The sequence below is a fragment of the Aythya ferina genome (genome assembly GCF_964211825.1).
Source record: "Aythya ferina genome assembly, chromosome: Z".
Lineage (NCBI taxonomy): Eukaryota > Metazoa > Chordata > Aves > Anseriformes > Anatidae > Aythya > Aythya ferina.
The window spans coordinates 72972481-72987356 of record NC_140299.1 but is presented as its reverse complement, the minus strand read 5'-3'; the positions used below and the strand labels follow the sequence as shown (position 1 = coordinate 72987356).

The following is a 14876-nucleotide window of genomic DNA, read 5'->3' as shown; positions in this document are numbered from 1 at the left end:
GCAGAAGCTTTTGGCAGCAACAAAGAAGCAGCTGGATAGGTTTGCCCGTTGCAGGTAGGCAACAAGAAAGCAAGTGAACAATTCTGGATGGTTGAACAAGACACTGCCATCAACACAGGCACAGGGTCTGCTACCAGGAAACAGGGTGGCAGCTCTGGTAACAGCACTAAAACAACATAAAAAGAAAGGTCAAGTCATCCATTGAAGGTCAAAGATTATGGGGATCGCTAAAAACGTATACCTGAACTCGAGGAGTGTCTCCGCATGTGAAGCAATACTTTCGGAAAGTCAGTAATCTGTATAACCCCAAGAACCTACCAGCTGCTCTAAACAATGTCACCACGTTAATGCAGCTACTGCGCGAAGAAAGAAGCCAGAACAACAGATTTGTAAGCAGCTCTAAAAAAGCAGCACAAGTACAAGAAGGTGAACACACTGCTTGAGGAGAGGCTGATCTGGAGACCACGCAAGAGCTCTGTCTGACTGCAGTTATTGATTAACTGCTGTTGAAGAGGTGTGCAGCACAGAAATACCTAAGAAGTCACACTAGAAATATCAGCACTAACACTTTTCTCTAACACCTGCACTCTGTTTAGTGATCAGTTCAAGCGAGACTGAGGAAGTAAAACTATACATTCTGAATTATTCAGGTCAATCTAGAGACACAGCCGTTTCTAACAACAGAACTATTTATTCCCAAAGCAAGAAAGCCTCAACATTAGCTGACATGCAGGATGAAAGAGACCAACATATAACTGTACTTTTCACTGCTCTTTCCTTTAAAGAAAGTTCAGGCCAACCGAGGACAAACAGTTACATTTATTAGATTCAGAACCTTAGCTAAATGTCAAGTCGGTTTTGTCTGAGCAAAACCAATATTGTGGATGTGAGCCTGAGTTCCACCAAAATTATCAACAGATTACACAGGACGGACATTCAGTCCTGGAACACACCAGAAATCTCCAACAAGCTGGGCAGAGTCTCAGGCTTGATCAATGCTTTAAATAATACTTACTTAAGCAGAGGATACACTCAGACCTTTCAACTGTACACCACCACCCACAATACCGTGCTAACTACAGAGGTGATTTTGCTCTTGCTCATTTAGCCATTGGCCCATGCTTTCTTAGTCTAATGTGCTGCTCCCAGCCTGTAGCAAAGCACTGAGGCAAAGCAACCCTGTCACATGCATTCTAAGTAAGATCAAGTTAAACTAAGTAAGTTTAAGTAAGTTAAAACTTGAGCAGTCTCTTACTGCAGACTTGTCCCTTCAGCCTTACACAAACAGCTGCAGTCCTCTTGAGCCTGCTGTGAGTACAGAAAGAGAAACCCAGGACTCAGTGGGGCCAAATAAGACAACCTGGGCTCTTCAAGGACATAGATAACATCACCCTGATATCCTGAAGGGTTTTCAAAGTCATCATCCGGTTTTAGACAAACAGTTACTGCTCCACCTGAACTGGCTGGGATGCCCAAATACAGTTTCTGAGCATTTACTTTACCCTTTGGTTTGGGCTATGAAACTCACTCACTTCAGTTCATGCCTCACTGGCAATTCCAATAGCTGAGGTTTCACCCAAAAAAGCTACTTAGTTTTACCAATAGCCAGGAAAAAGCAACGGTGGCTCAGGAAACAGTCGAATTGAAAAAAAAGTTAAAAACCTGGGGAAGAGCTTCTTTTCTGACAAGGAAGTCATGCATCTATACAGAGTGGCAGATGGCCCTCAAGTAACCTCCCGTTCCTCTCCCTGAAGGAGATCGTGGCAGAAGGTTTTGTCCCTCACCCTTCCCATCTCCAGCAGTGCAAGAGGGCCAGAAAGCATTAGGGAAACTCCAGCACCCTTTCACTTTTTCACAACAGCAGGCTGGGCCAGCAGCAGAAAGCATGAGCAGTAGGATGCTTTTGCTGGCTTTGATTAGCAGGGACTTGACAGAGCCATGATACTGCCCCCACCTCTCGGCTCTGAAACTGGTACCGAGCACGTGTGTGCAGCGTGGAGAGGCATTCACACCAAAATGCAGCATGCACCTTTACACACACACAGAAGCAAGTTGCTTTTGTCCACAAAAACCTCAGGATGGCTAGGGCTAGGGTAATGGCTTAAATTGAAACTAAAAGGTGAAGCTGCAGGAGGTGTAGCTTTGCTGACTTCTGACTCCTATACTGAAAATTTCAAGAGGCTGAACAAAAAACATTTCCTCCTTCAGAACCGTAACATGGGAGAAGCAAGTTAAGGAATAAAGACTGTCCTGTCTAAACCTGAAAGCTAAAAATGCCATGTTTTCTCCTTTAAAATTCACCCTAAAGGTGAAAGGAAAAGAAAACCAGCCTTGCTTTGTGCTTTGCTGCTACACCCCTACACAAGGGCTAACCACTTCAATGCATTTCTTTTAGCTGCTGCATTTTTATTTTTTTATTTTTTATATTAAATCCCTGGTTTTCCTCAGTGGTAGAAGACCTAGAAATAGAGATATGGCACAATTTGACTAGAGCTGCACAATTCCCCCAGATCGTGTGTGTGTGTGTGTGTGTGTGTTTGGGGGGGAATTCTACTCTCCACACCCCCTCCAAATGGGCATGGGGGCAGAATCAAAGCAAAAGGGACACTGCTCAAACCAAAACTTTTAAGAAAAACTTTAAGAACAACAAGCTTAAACACAGCTGTGACACCCACTCCACCCTGCCTGCTCCACCAGGAGTAGGGAATCACTGCAGTCCCATGAATGCAGCACTTCCACAGTAGCAGATGAACAAAACTTCATTTCTTAATCCAGATATATCAAGTAATGAATAATGCAACACAGATATAACATGACAGATCCATATGCTGCACTGTGATGACTTATGCACTTTTTTTTTTATTTGTATAATCCAACACTAAATGCAGAGATAGTAATTTTCCTATTTTAAAATAATCTTGCACTTAGAGTATGATTTCTGTGCTGACTCAAGTCTGCAGATTTGACCTCCAAGGATGTGAATTGCTATGCAAACAGAAATTCAAAAACAGAAGCGCAGTCAAGATGCCAGAACCCTTTGTTAAGTCTAAGAATTAGATAAATCATCGTTAATACAGATATTATCTTATTCTGACCAGAAAATATTACATTTCTGGGGCCATGTGGCTTCCACGCACTTCAGCTCTTTCTCTTAACCTTTTGCTCATTGAGTCATATCTAATTTATCTTCCATCTCTAGTGTTTTCCAGTACTTCAATTTCCATGAAACTAAATGGTACAAAACTGACTGAAGATGCCCTTGCTCCTTACAGGCTAACCTGCACGTTGCTTTTTTATTCTTATGCTGTATGATTTCATGCAGTCCCTTAGATGTTATATTCAAGCTTATTAGAACTTCCATCTGATATAGTTATGCAATAGACATTTCTCTTGTCTATGTCCAACCCACTAAAAATTCTATATACAAATTATGAAATCTACACATAACTGCAAATTCTAGGTTCGTTCATTTTCTAATGAGTTTTGAAAGGCTGACTTAGCTGTATTAGGAAGTTTCTCTGTGTCAAAAGCCAGAAGCAATACCCCATTTCATAGTAACATTAATTATACACCTAAATCAGTAACTAAAGAAACAGCCATCGTGGACATGCAACACTGCTGATCTCCCAAGTATGCTTAAATGTATCCTTCCCAATGCATGTAATTCTCCTGCGCACATCTTCAACCTTTAATATTGAAGGAAAAGCAAAAGAATTGATCAAAAAGTTGGTAAGAAGTACAGGACAACATGAAAGCAAGAGCAAGGTCAATCTCATAGTGCACAGCCCTGAATTCCTATACTTTACTGCCTTTGTGAATGCACATCAAGTGCTATGAAGTTCTCTATGCCCCATCAAAAACCCCTCTGTTAACAACACATTCTACAGGATAAAAATGAGCCTGGCCAGAGAAATGAGACATAAAACAGAAAACAGACTTACTTTAGGAACATCCACAGGTGGAAGATATAATGCTAACACGATCTGACCTTGTTTCTTGCAAGGGATAACCTACATGTTTTTACTTGGTATTTCACTGAAGCCATGCACTGACTCTGAGGCAAGGGTGAGCAGCTGCTTTCACACAGCACCATGTTTGAAATGAGGGAGTTAAGACCTTGTTCATCTCTACCACCTTTGATTGCAGACCTTTCAAACCACATTATTTGCAACAGCACCCAAAGACCGAGTTTTCTCAAGTGCTGAGTACCTCAAATCCCACGGTGGACTTATGGTGTTACATTCTTCTGACACAGAGACAGGAACCTGAATTTGGAAGCTTTGCTCTGTTTCATAATGAAGTACTTTCAAAGTAGCATCAAGTCCACTTCCACAGGGTGATTATACCTCAGGGAAGGTATGGGGCCGGAGGAACTGAACACCTTGAAAAGCAAGGGCATCAGTAAGTTACTAGTAATGACTGTTTTGAAATAGCATGTGTCTTCCCTCCTAGCACTTATACCTTGCAAAAAGATGTCACTGGTTTATACTGAATCTGGTGGTGCCTACAGATACACCTCACCATCACTAAGTCAAGAATGTGTTTTACTACAGCAGGAAAAAAAAAAAATCATGGGAACTAAGCACTGGAGACTTGCTCACAGCAGACCAAAGGAGTCAGTGCCATGGAAGAGTCTTAACAAAAGCTATTGTCAGTATTAAAGGTCTTGCAGATATCAGATGTGTGTCCTCATACTGTCCTGTATGATCACACCTTCCATGACACAGGAGTCTCAAAACAGCTTAAAAAGGCATTTACGCTACAGGGGAAAACACAGATCCCAGTTTCAAAACAGTGCCATCCAGATTGTGTTAGAACAGATTCTTCAATAAATTGCAGTAAGTAGCAGCTCCAAGTTGAAAAAGGCTGTTTCATTAGGTATCAGCATGGTGTAGCTCAAAAAGAAGGCATGTCTGGAAGAAAACCCTTCTATTCCACACTTTAAGATCTGCTATGTTTTAAATGTGAGTTTTTAGAAGGATAGCATAACCAGCACAGACAAAACAAAACAAAAAACAGACAAAATATTAGCATTCACATTTGGAAGTGAACTTAAATACTCTGAGGTCAGGATGGACAAAATCTGAAAGGAGTCAGCCAACACAAAGTGTTGTATTGTCTCACTGCCAGAAAGCCAGGATTTTTCATTTTCACACTGAATATAAGTAGCTACTTCTAGGAAAGCATTTTTCTTTGAAGTAGTATCATTCAGTATCAAAGAGTCAAAATTTACTGGAACTATCTTGCACCTATTTCATAACATACAGACCACCATCTCTAGATCCCGAAGCCCCAATATCAGTAACCCACACATCTGTCTGAAAGATCAAAACTGTATGCCACTGTCCCATTAAGTAGGCAGAACATTAAAGAACAGCAGCAGGATTAAGTTATTTTTAAGCTAATTCTGAAGTCAAACAGAAAGGTCATTTCTTTCTTTCACTCTGCAGGAATGTCACACAATTCTGTATTACACCTTTCAGTCAACACTGAACCTTCAGCCTTACAAAGTTTACTCTTTGCTTTGTGACATTTTGGGGTGAAAAAAACAGTAGAAAAAGATCAACTGTGCTTACTAGCAACAGCAATAAGGAAAAGGGAATTTAAATCTCTTTTACTGCAAATCCTATTTAAATACTGTATAACACATGCAGGTACTACAAGTTACCTTTAAGTCAGCTCTGCAAGACAGCACCTGGGCTCAAAGACCTGCAGATGTATAGTGTTAATGCAAAAGTTTTACACCTGTTTTACTCCAAGGAGAGAGCACACCCAAGCAAGGACAAGAGTGCCTAGGGTTAGCAGTAGCTCCATCTGCAGCTGTAAGGTAGTCAATTTACTGAGAAAAAATATTAACAGGACAGTGGTTTGAGAGTCATGACAGCAGGTCATTTAACCATACTAATGCTATAGAGCCTGTTATTGCAAAGACTTAAGAAAACCAATGCAGGGTAAGGCTGGAAAAGTTAAAGGCACAAACCATGAAAGAAGTGCTAACAAAGTCACTTTAGAGAAAATTCATGCCATCGAGACATACACACACAAAAGGAAGACGAAAACAGGACACTGCGCAAGCAGAACATGAAAAACAGCACCCTGGCACTGAAGACCTTTCATCAAGCATCACTTGACTGATGACCAAAAAAGCTTGCAGTACAAAAATGATTTCTAACTTGCAAAAAGTAGAGCAGTAACTGTTGTCTCCTGCTGTCCCACACATACCACAAGCTGCCAACAGAAAAATACCAACCAAGTTACACGTACTAGTACAAACTTGCATGACACAAGATGTAGTAAGCTTAGATTTTGCCTTCTTCACAGTCCAAAGAAGCATGCAACTGCTCTTTAAGGATTATACTGTTTGCATACGAACAGTTTACTGGAGAATGGACTCAGCATATGTAATTATCAAATTCTCTTACTTCTTTCTGCAGTTTGTGAAGTGGCAAGTTCCTAAAGCAGCAAAAACAACTAAATTTAGTATAGTCTGTCAGGAATATTGTTTCAGTGACAATTATTCAGAAGTAAGTTCTCAGTAAGTTGCTAAAAGCTTAAACAACTGTAACAGAAGCTTGGAACAAACACAAGTCAAGAATTAAGATTAAAACGTTACATTTTTCACTGGCTTAAGAAAAGGGTCTTTTTTTTTTTTTTTTTAATTTTTGTTTTTTAACTGAAATCTAGAGCAGTAGAAAAGAAGATCAAAAACAGAATGCCACCATATCAACCCCTTACTAAGTTCCAAGGAAACTTCCTTTCCTCCTAGATCTGCAGACAATGACAGCAGCTCTCAAATCTGTATGAGGATTTTATCTAGCTGATGAAATAGCTAAAAATGTTTAGGTACAGAAAGTGCTCAAACACAAAGTTTCTCAAGTAGCAGAGACTGTCCTCACAAAAAAGACATTCCATATGGTAGCTATTTTTAGCCTGTTAAGTATCAGAGGTTAGAGAAATCACATGGGTGTCTCCAAACTACCAGCTCCTCAGCTGATTTTTATCCTTTGCATAAAGGAAAGGCAAGTTGGGATCATTTTTAGAACTAACAGAGCTCAGATTCAAAAACTGTACTTCTCCTTCAAAGTACATTCAGCTTCCATAGCTTGCAAGGCTTCCTTGTAAGTACCCAACTCAAAGGAAAATGTAAGCCTGTACCTTTTGACAAGAATACTTGGAGCATCCAAAGCAGATCAGCTGAGTCGTATTTAGGCTGGTTCTAATTTACTGCAGTTGTATCTAATGAACCACAAAAAGCTTACCACTACAATGCAGGCAACACAGCCCAGAGATCATGAGCTGAACATTTTCCAGTTACCAGCTGGCTGTCCTCAGCATCAGGTACTGAACCATCTCTGAAGAGTAGCTAAGCATGCAAGAGCAGCAAGACAACACTGCCATGCTTGATTATCTCTTGTATACATCACCACAGGAGTATCAGATGGGGTACACTGCCTGGTATGTTCACTGCTGCTGCAGAGCATATCTATCCCTCGGTCCCTCAAGTACTCACCTGCTTTATGCAATGAAAAACAGCAGTCCTCTGTCCCATGAGGGTAACTTATACAGAGACTTCAACACAGGGATTTGTGATCAGCCACACTGGAATCTGGTGAAGCTGCCTGCAGGACTATCATGATTATCTTTCCAACAGGAGATCATGGGCAATCTGAAAGTAACAGTCTTGATGCAACTTTGAGAAGTGCTGGTTAAGAACCCAGTAATCTACAGGAAAATCAATTAGGGATTCCCACACAGAACTGTGTACAAGACTTAAAAGAACCTGAGTGTACAGTACACTCTAAATCTGTGACTAAGCTCAAGACTAAGTTTAGATTGTAGACTAAGATGATTTTTTCTTGACATCTGCATTCCCTGTTTTGCAGTAGCATTTAAGGCATGGAACAATTCACAGATCCACTCTGAGGAGACATGAAAAGAAGGGGGGAGGCGAAAAAAGCATTTTGTTCCAGGAAGCCTAACAACAAACCCCTTGTTGTTTGTGCTATAGAATGCTTCAAGCTTTTCACTTAATTGCATACTTCCTTTCACTGATGAAGTCAGTATCCTTAAGTAAACCCTTCAGAAGAAAGTCAAGTAAGCCGAAGATGAGGTAGATCAACCACACCAAGCTGTAACACATCAGCAGCAGCACCTTCAGTCCTTCAGCTGAAGAGACAACAATGTACTTCAGAAGCAGGCTGACTAACCAAAGCACTACAGCCTAAAATTAGAAAGACTATTTCCCCTAACATTGTTCTCTTTAACTTCCATTCCCTTTTGATTTACACAAAGGAAAAAAAAAAAAAAAAAAAAAAGAAAAGAAAAGAAAAAAGAAAACATCTATGTTCTATTCAACAAGAACATCAAAAATATCACCAAAAATCTGAGTTCTGTGGGCAGTTTTGGGCACAGTACAAGAAGGATGTAAAACCATTAGTGAGCATTCATAGGAGGTCAACTAAGATGCTGAAAAGTCTTGAGGGCAAGACTTATGAGGAGCAGCTGAGGTCCCTTGGTTTGCTCAGCCCAGAGCAGAGCAGGCTGAGGGAAGGCCTCATGGCGGCCTCCAGCTCCCTCAGGAGGGGAGCGGAGGGGCAGGCGCTGAGCTCTGCTCTCTGGGGACAGCGACAGGACCCGAGGGGACGGCATGGAGCTGGGACAGGGGAGGGTCAGGCTGGGGGTTAGGGAAAGGGTCTGCACCCAGAGGGGGTTGGGTGCTGGGACAGGCTGCCCAGGGCAGTGGTCACGGCACCAAGCTGCCAGAGATCGAGAATCATCTGGACAGCACTGTCATACATCTGGGTCAGATTCCTGTGTTGTCGTGTGTGGAAACAGGGGTTGGACTCAATGATCCCTTCCAACTCAGGATATTCTACAATGCTATCATGGCCTGTTTGGTGAAATGTCTTCTCATAGCTACCCTACAGCAAAGAGCATTTCCACACACACATAGGTCCCAGGTTCCCAGAGCCATCAAAAACATTGCTGTCTGAGAAACCATCCTTGAACAGCAATGCAGAAACTACTATAAGATGATAGAGGGGAAAAAGCCACCCTTAGTTCCAATATTTTAAAAAAAAAAACAGTAAGTGGTGCAGTCTCCCAGCTGTCACACCAGTCTGTTACATTCTAATTTGCTTATGCAAAGTACAAATTGTAATATTTTTCTACTGAATCCACTATGGTAAGAGGATTAGCTACAGAGACTAACATTATTAGGAAGACTCTTCTCTGAAGCACTGAGAAGAGGTATGACTCTGGGGGTGGAGTTCTGCAGTTACTGAAGACAGGTGGCAGAGAAGAAGCAGCATGAATCTTTCAACAGACCTCAGAAAGGAGTAAGCAGCAGAAGTGATTCAGCTGGCTGAGAGAGCCCACTCGACAAGCAAGTGGGAAAAAGTGGCATCAACTCTTTCGCAAGTGTATTACAATGGCATTGCTTGACCCAGAACACATTGCAACCATGTAAACTGACCTGGCGGATTCTGCTCACCCCTGGCTGATCTGCTCCTGGGAATCCTTGCTTCTTCTGGTTTTCAATTAAGCCTTTGCAAGTGATTCAGCAGCACATGATCCCAGCAGCATATTATGGAATAAAATGCTCTTTGCCTACCACCTCCATAAGACGAACTCCTTCACCCCACAAAGCTGCAATCCCTAACACTGGTGCTCTGCAAGACTGTAGAGCAGTAACAGAGCATGGGTCAAGTTCCCAGGGAGAATTAATTCAGCACTTGCACAGGTGTTTCCTAAATTTGCCACCCAAGTGCTGGTGGATATACAAATAGAGTTTCCTGCCAATGCAGAAAGGTAGAATAAGAGCAGGTTATTCTGCCACATGAGCAAAGTGTGCTGTGGCTCAAAAAAAAACCACCACCACCAGAATATACAATTTATTCAGTTATATCTTGTATGAAAACACATTTTCCTAACTAAAAACCAGGTGCCCCTCATTTTTCTAAACTATACTGGAAACTCCATACTCTGCCCTGTATTCATCACATTTACAAGTAGAAGCTTCCAAGGGAAAATAGGAAGATATTCCAAGTCAAAACTGACGTACTAATTTGGTTTAGCTTTTTACAGGATAATGTCAAAATGCCGCCAGTGAGCTCAAGGACTATGAGAGCCCTCAATTACAATCTTCTACTTCCAGGATTTGTGTATTTGAATATTTCATTTACTTTTTTTTTTTTTTTTTTTAATCAGTCATCGATCTTTACAGCCTCCTGAGATGAGTCTGAACAGCTTCTAGGAAATGGCTTTTAGAAATACAATAGTACTACTGGCAGTCCTGGGAGGACCATCGTATCACTGCTCCCAGATAAAGCATGCTTCCATCCAGTCACAAAATTCTACACCAATTTTAGACAACACTACTCCTCCAGTTAGAGGGCCTTGTGGGACTTCCTAAACTTACCATAGTAATAACTTTATCCTGTTACTAATATTAAGCATTGGGAACGCTTAATTCCAATGTCCATCAAACGTATAGTCACCTGCAAAAAGCAGAATTAAACAACCAAACCAAATGCATTAATTGAATTTGAATAATTAGAGAAGGGTTCACAATAAGGCTCCAAACAAAATTCTCTAAGGGAAAACTGAAGACCAAAGAAGACCTGCAAGCCTCGTTTTGTCAACACCAACCACCATGTTTCAACTTCTGCAACTGCTCCAGCAATAACATCTCTTGTTTCCTAAAGGTTTTCTGAAGTTGAAGTTCAGTTCTGTAAAGTACTATATACACTATTCTTATAGTACCTGCTCTAAGAGCTGGACTATTTTCTGTTCCAATGCACTCACGAAGAACCAAAACTCTGAAAGACCTAAATCAAGAGAAAGTAAATGACATTGCCAATGATATACTTACAAATTATTCCCTTAAAAGATGATCAGAATACAGAGATACCTGATTTCAGCTGATGCAAGCCCTAAATACTATTACCCACGAGATCATGTTTGAATTTGTAAAGACCCTCACTCAACCTCTTATTTCATTCCACCTCTGAAAAGCTGTAATAGTGCTTCATCACTGATACCACACAAAGGATCCATTTGTACCTGAGGGCACTGTGCTAAATCTCACAGCTTCGCAACAACCCCTAACATCTTTATGAGCAGTAAACAAGGACAAACAATGAAAAAAACAAAACAACTCTATGGTTAACTAGTGCTCAGAGCACAATCAGATGGAGCACCCAACAACCCTACAGTTCCCTCTTCAGCAATTGTTGGTTTGAGAAAACAAGTTACACCTGCGCTTCTAACCCCACCCCAAAGGCAGCTTTCTTCACACCTGAAGTTGTGTAACAGAAGCCCAAGCCATACAGCATTTGCACAGAAATGAGAAGTCCCAAGTCTGACAGTGATAAACAGCAGCCATTCTGGGGTATCAGAAGTTACTGACAATTACGACAGTCATTGGTTTGTCTCAAATCTAATTAGTGTTCAAGGCAAACCACTTGCATCCTGGCACTGCCCCTATAAACCTGTGCAACAGGGGGCTGTTTTTTAAAGCAGTCTTCTCTTAATCTTTATGTACCAGTACCAACTACGCCACCCAACTCTAGTAGGGAAATGATCAGGTAAGACCCTTCTAAAAGCTTCCTTGAGCATGCTTTCAGGAAAATCACACTTTAAAAAACACTTGCTTTCATTAGATGACTGACATTTATAAATAACCAAGCTCAGACCCTACCTTTATTCTGACTTTTAAGGTAAGTGTTTTAAGATTACCTGCTTCTTCCTGAATTTCATGAACTCAACAACAAGTTTTGACTTAACCAGCACGCCATGTGCTGGTTAACTGGCTTCTGAATAGAAACTTTATGTCAAAGCAGAAATGAAAGTGTGCCAGGCTGTACCAGCATATTTCACCAGGCCTCGCTTTTCCTAAAATACCACCCCACCCAAGCCCTTTTACCAAATCAGTTTTTAGAGAGCCCCCACTGCCATTTACATTTGTTTATGCTGAATCTCTTTCAATACATTAACTCACTGAGTTAAACCCTTACCTTCCTCCTCAGCACAATCTGTCATACAGGGGTAGCACTGTCTCACAACCAGGAAATCTCACATAATGAATGATTCTTGAGCTTATTAGAAGTGTTAATGGACATGAGGTGCAAAATAGTAACTTTTCCTCAGCTCATAACACTTCATGTTCGTACAGATTGCCAAAGTGCTTTTAAATCCATTTTCTATTCTTTGCACCAAGCTCAGCCCAACTGGTACACAAGACGCAAAGTTTTGGCACAGAACGAAGTTATTTAAACACTGACAGCTATACACAACCTAAAACAGATGGCTGGTTCTCCTGTGAGCTCAAGACTTAAGAGAAAGATTCGTGCAAGTCTGGATGTGCTCACTAGGCCTGCTTTTCTGATGAATTAGAGAAATTAATGAACCTGACGACTGTGGTTACCATCCTGAAGCTGTAAGTCTGTAGACTTATTCAGAAATACCTCTATAGACAGGTTCAGCACATCTTCTAGCACCTGCTGTTTTGTCTGGTTAAAAGAAGCTACCTGAGTCAAAGTAAAAGCATGGGGGCTTTGTGTCACAAACCACCCCTCAGGCCAAAAGAGGCCAAGACCTGCTGTCCAAGTTACTTCACTCGTGCTTAAACTTTACAAACAGCAACTCCACTTCAGAAGCTTTGGTCCACTAGGAGCATTGAAGCCATGCATTTGTTTTGTTTTTTAAACTCCTGGGATTTTTCTCATACAAAAGAGCTGTCCAGGATCTATGTCATTCCCTACTAAGTCTCTGCAGAGCTAAAGTGATTAAAACCAACCATCGTGTCTTCGGCACGCTGTACCATTCTATCCCCCAGATCTTGTCAATGCTTATCGGAGCAAAAGGAGAGCTCCTCTACAGTCATGACATTGAAAAGTACTGCAAAACCTTCTTGCTAAGCTCAGAAATTTACCAAGCTATAATGCCTTGATTCCAGTGTCATTACTTGTGTAACTATATAGTAATATAGTTACTATATAGTAATAATGCCATTACTTTTCCTCCATTAGGAATCAGCATTGAAATTAGGACGAGGCAATACTTGAGAGAGTGATTAATGTTAAGAGATTTGGACAGAAAACTAGGATTATTTTTCTAACAAGCAAGTGATCCTTGCCTTTAAAATCCATGGGTTTTGTTCATAACTCAATTCATGGGCATGGAAAACTAGCATGTAGTAGCCTGGATGCAAAACAAAAACAATAGCAAAAACCAGAAAAGGTAAATGCCAGTAAACAATTAGTTTCCAAGGAACATTGTAACATTATAAATGAAGATTTATTCCATAGTTCTCAACAAAAACACAAGCTTACCAAAAAAAACAGCCTTTTTGCTATTCTAAGAGGTGACTACTGCAATTTCAGGTTGTGCTAGAATCCCAGCAGTCCCATGTGGAGATAAAAGTTTGAGGATTACGTGTTAGCAGTAAAGCCCAACCACATAGGACACAGGGCTTCCTCTAAGGAGTTTGTGAAGCACTGTGCAAATGAAAGATCTCCTACCCCCAATCCACACTCAGTTTGCAGAAAGAGTTCAGAGATAGCTGCAACAAGAGTCCATTGTGAGATACAGCAATAGTTTCTACAGACTCAAAGTTGACAAGCTTTGTACAGATTTACTCAGCCATCTCATACTCAGCCATCTCATACTCAGCCAGTTTTCAATCACCAGCTTATTAGATATGCATGTTCAATACTGTACTTTACCCCTCTCTTGCAAAACCAGAGGTATTTTTCAGGCAACATCAGCATAAACTATTGCTTAGAGAGTGGAAGGTTCCTCCCACAAATATTAAGAAAGGGAAGTAAACTCAAGACCTGTATTAGACTTCTACTCTACTGGGGTTTTGACAACGCTAAAATATCATCTAGACCTTTTACCAGAGTCATTCTTTGAGGTGAAACCTCGAAACAAGGACTTGGCTGATTAACATACATGTAGGACCTACTGAAAAACAGATCTCCAGTAAGTAATTCTTTCCTCTTATGCAACTCACTGTATGGAAAGTAATTATGAATAAAGTATTAATTTCAAAAAACAATCATGCACGCTATACCATGGCCAGTCTCCAATTATAGCCTCAAATCCTGCAGAGAAAACAAAAGATAAACCAGCACTGAGAGTTACATCATGGGTATTTTCAGGCACACAGTCTCAAGATACAATTTGGGACAGTAGTTTGGAAGTATCTTTAAACACAGGATTATTAATCGCTCTTAGGAAAGATGGGAAGCACAGTAACTTCTCAGTAAGTCAGTCAAAACAACTTGGTTTGGACATCTCTACTTCTCAACTCTGTTGATGTCAGTAAGCGTAAAGCAGAGTTGGAAGTAACCAGTAAAGAGAAGCTCTTAACAATTAAGCACTTATATCCTAATAAAGAGAAAAGAAAAAAACATTGAACTTTTGGGTCTTTTTTTTTTTTTTTAAGGTGCCAACAAGTAGGCCTATTACACAGCACATACTTTAAAAACTGCAGAAGGCAATTCAACTCAGAAAAAAATGCTGAAGACTTGGGCCAACTTAAGACAGATTTGGAAAGACAAAGGAGGAAGACTGTAGAAAGCATGGGCCTGCTGCTCCATGGGGCATGGAACTTGCTGACAACAGAGATGGAAAAGGCTGAGGTACTCAACTGTCTTCTTCATCTTGGTCTTTACCAGTAAGACCAGTACAAATACCAGATGCAGAGAAAGAGTGAAGACTGAGCCAGACCCTTCAGTGGCAGAAAAAGAGGTAACAGGCAAACTTAAATACAGGAAGCTCTCTTTAAACATAAAACCTTTCCGCCACAGCGAACATCACCAAGCACTGACAGATCACAGAGCGTTTTTGTAGGCAGAGCAAGAAAAATT

The 14876-nt window shown here is 40.8% G+C and overlaps 1 protein-coding gene across 35 annotated transcripts in view; it reads right to left on the bottom strand.

Annotated features, from left to right (window-relative positions):
* ELAVL2 (ELAV like RNA binding protein 2) overlaps positions 1–14876 on the bottom strand; it is a 90159-nt gene that overhangs the window by 55576 nt on the left and 19707 nt on the right. Inside the window, exon 2 of one of the 35 annotated variants that reach the window (XM_084503355.1) lies at positions 10421–10499. The exons of 33 other annotated variants lie outside the window; for them this stretch is intronic. Coding sequence is in view for 1 of the 2 variants with exons in the window: in XM_084503363.1 (XP_084359489.1) it covers positions 7511–7549 (39 nt within the window). In the remaining variant the exon portion in view is untranslated. Of the gene's footprint in view, positions 1–7510; positions 7566–10420; positions 10500–14876 lie in introns of those variants that run through there. One more of the 35 variants, XM_084503363.1, reaches the window with a different exon arrangement.